Source organism: Penaeus monodon, chromosome 35 (genome assembly GCF_015228065.2).
Source record: "Penaeus monodon isolate SGIC_2016 chromosome 35, NSTDA_Pmon_1, whole genome shotgun sequence".
Taxonomy (NCBI): Eukaryota; Metazoa; Arthropoda; class Malacostraca; order Decapoda; family Penaeidae; genus Penaeus; species Penaeus monodon.
In genome coordinates, this window is record NC_051420.1 from 3600124 (window position 1) to 3602623 (window position 2500).

The 2500-nt window shown below is 38.7% G+C and overlaps 1 protein-coding gene across 1 annotated transcript in view; it reads right to left on the reverse strand.

Moving 5' to 3' along the window:
• Window positions 1-1566: 1566 nt before the first annotated feature.
• Window positions 1567-2500, reverse strand: part of LOC119594993 (cell wall adhesin EAP1-like) — a 2901-nt gene continuing 1967 nt past the window's right edge. The window contains exon 2 of the mRNA XM_037944127.1: window positions 1567-2500. This exon is cut by the window's right edge and continues 1625 nt beyond it. Within this exon, the coding sequence (XP_037800055.1) occupies window positions 2224-2500 (277 nt within the window). The 3' untranslated portion in view covers window positions 1567-2223.

Sequence of the window (2500 nt, forward strand, 5' to 3'; positions counted from 1 at the left end):
ATAATCACTATTTAGACAATCAAGTAATCAGCTTCCTAGAAATTTTACTACAGCTGGGGTGAACACAGCAGTGCCGCCCTAGCCAGGGATTTTTAATATGACCACTCCTTAAGCCACCCAGCGCCCCAAGACCCCCAGATACTTAACTATGCCCAGGTATATATTTATGTATATACATGTGCATACAAACACACACACACACACACACACACACACATATGGGGGTAATCCCTCTCTGGAAGGGGAAAGGGGATCGATGTGGCTGCAACAACTACTGTAGCTTCACACTACTTGTATTCTCTTGAGAAATATCCGTGAACTCTTACTGAGACACCAAAAAACGGAGCACTCAGAGTACGTTAAAATATGGTGGAGGCCTGTCGTGGCTCTTCAGGCTGTTTCTTTTGCAACGACACTTTTCAACACTTTCACTATGTGTGCGATAATAGGTAGAAATATATATATATATATATATATATATATATATATATATATATATATATATATATATATGTATATATATGTGTGTGTGTGTGTGTGTGTGTGTGTGTGTGTGTGTGTGTGTGTGTGTGTTTGTGTATGTGTGTGTGTGTGTGTGTGTGTGTGTGTGTGTGTGTGTGTGTCCGTATATATACATACACACACACACACACACACACACACACACACACACACACACACACACACACACATATATATATATATATATATATATATATATATATATATATATATATATATATATATATATATATATATATATATATATATATATATATATATATATATATATATATATATATATATATATATATATATATATATATATATATATACTGTGGTGACCCACTAAACATGAGCTTGTTACTTAATACTGAGATGCGACCCATAATTTGAAGAACCCTGGTCTAGGTGTTTCTTGAACCAAGACCATGATCCAGCATTTTGAAATCTGTCATTCACTGAATTCAAACACGAAATTTCTGATTGTCTCCGAGATAAAACTAACAGACTGAGAATTCGAATTTGAATGAATAGTATTCATGTTGAACTACCATGCGAGTTGAACTTGTTATAGTTACATGCCTGAATATGTAAAGGAGAGAGATAGAGAGAAAAAAATCTACAAATTGGTTTACTACATTACAAGGATGAGAAACATGCCTATATTCAGAGACACTTCGACCACCTTTTCCGGCGGTGGTCCGCCGCCACCACCACTCTGATTGGTTGTATCGCATGGCAGCTCAACGGTGATTGGCTGCGGCACAAGGCAAATCAATGGTGATTGGCTGATGGGTGCGAAATGCTGGTTCAGCCGAAGTATTTCTGAATATGAGAGACAGTCTCATATATAGTCTTTTTAATCTTGACTACATTTCACTATGTTGCAGTTTGAGTAAGCCTGCTTCAGAATTTTCAGGGTTGATTAGTTTTCCAATCTCGAATTTTGAATATCAGAAGGCATTGAACCATGCAAAAGTCATCAAACCTGTATTTTCACACATTTTCATACATTTTCAATTAACGTGGTGTAGTCAAAGTAGGTAAAGCTAAGATACGGACAAAAAATCTTGTTATGTTTATTGCACTCAGTGTATAATTTCATTTTTGGGGGGAGTAGGGGGTGGGAGGGCAAGGGTGGGTTTGTGAGCGACGTGGAAAAAAAAATAGGGGCATTCTTAAGCTATAACTGGACCAACATAGGCGTAGTTTGGTTTGGTATGAAAAAAAATCAGTCGGTGTGGGGAGGGGTCAAGCCAAATCTTGAGGAGGGCAAACAGAGTTTGGGGGCCCAATAGCCGCCCCAGCCCCCCAGTGGACGTCCTTGATTACACTAGAATACATCTTCATAGGTACTATTTTATGTATCACATCAATGGTAATTGGTTAATGCAATGCATACTTTATAGTAATCCTTATGGTAATTTTGATGTACCTATTTTCTACATTTTACACAGAAAATGTTGTTTAGAATTTACAATATTGTTCAAAATTACTTCTGTCAGCAGAATGATTAACTTTATGCAAAGCTGTGTAAGCTTACAGAACAAGGTTCTATACGCTTGATTGCTTCGTGAGAGACGGTGAAGGTCTGAGGCAAAATTTCAATGGTATCATAGGTTGTGACAGATTATAAGGTTCTTGCATGTTCTTCAAGGTTGTAGATGATTAACTTGTTTTGTGTGTTCTGTAGGGAAGGGGACCGACTTTGTTGAGTTGTTACTCAAGGACAGCTGGTTTGGTCTGCTTAATTGGCTCTTCTGGGACAGCTGGTTTGGTCTGCTTAATTGGCTCCTCTGGGACAGCTGGTTTGGTCTGCTTAATTGGCTCCTCTGGGACAGCTGGTTTAGTCTGCTTAATTGGCTCCTCTGGGACAGCTGGTTTAGTCTGCTTAATTGGCTCCTCTGGGACAGCTGGTTTAGTCTGCTTAATTGGCTCCTCTGGGACAGCTGGTTTGGTCTGCTTAATTGGCTCCTCTGGGACAGCTGGTTCCTGA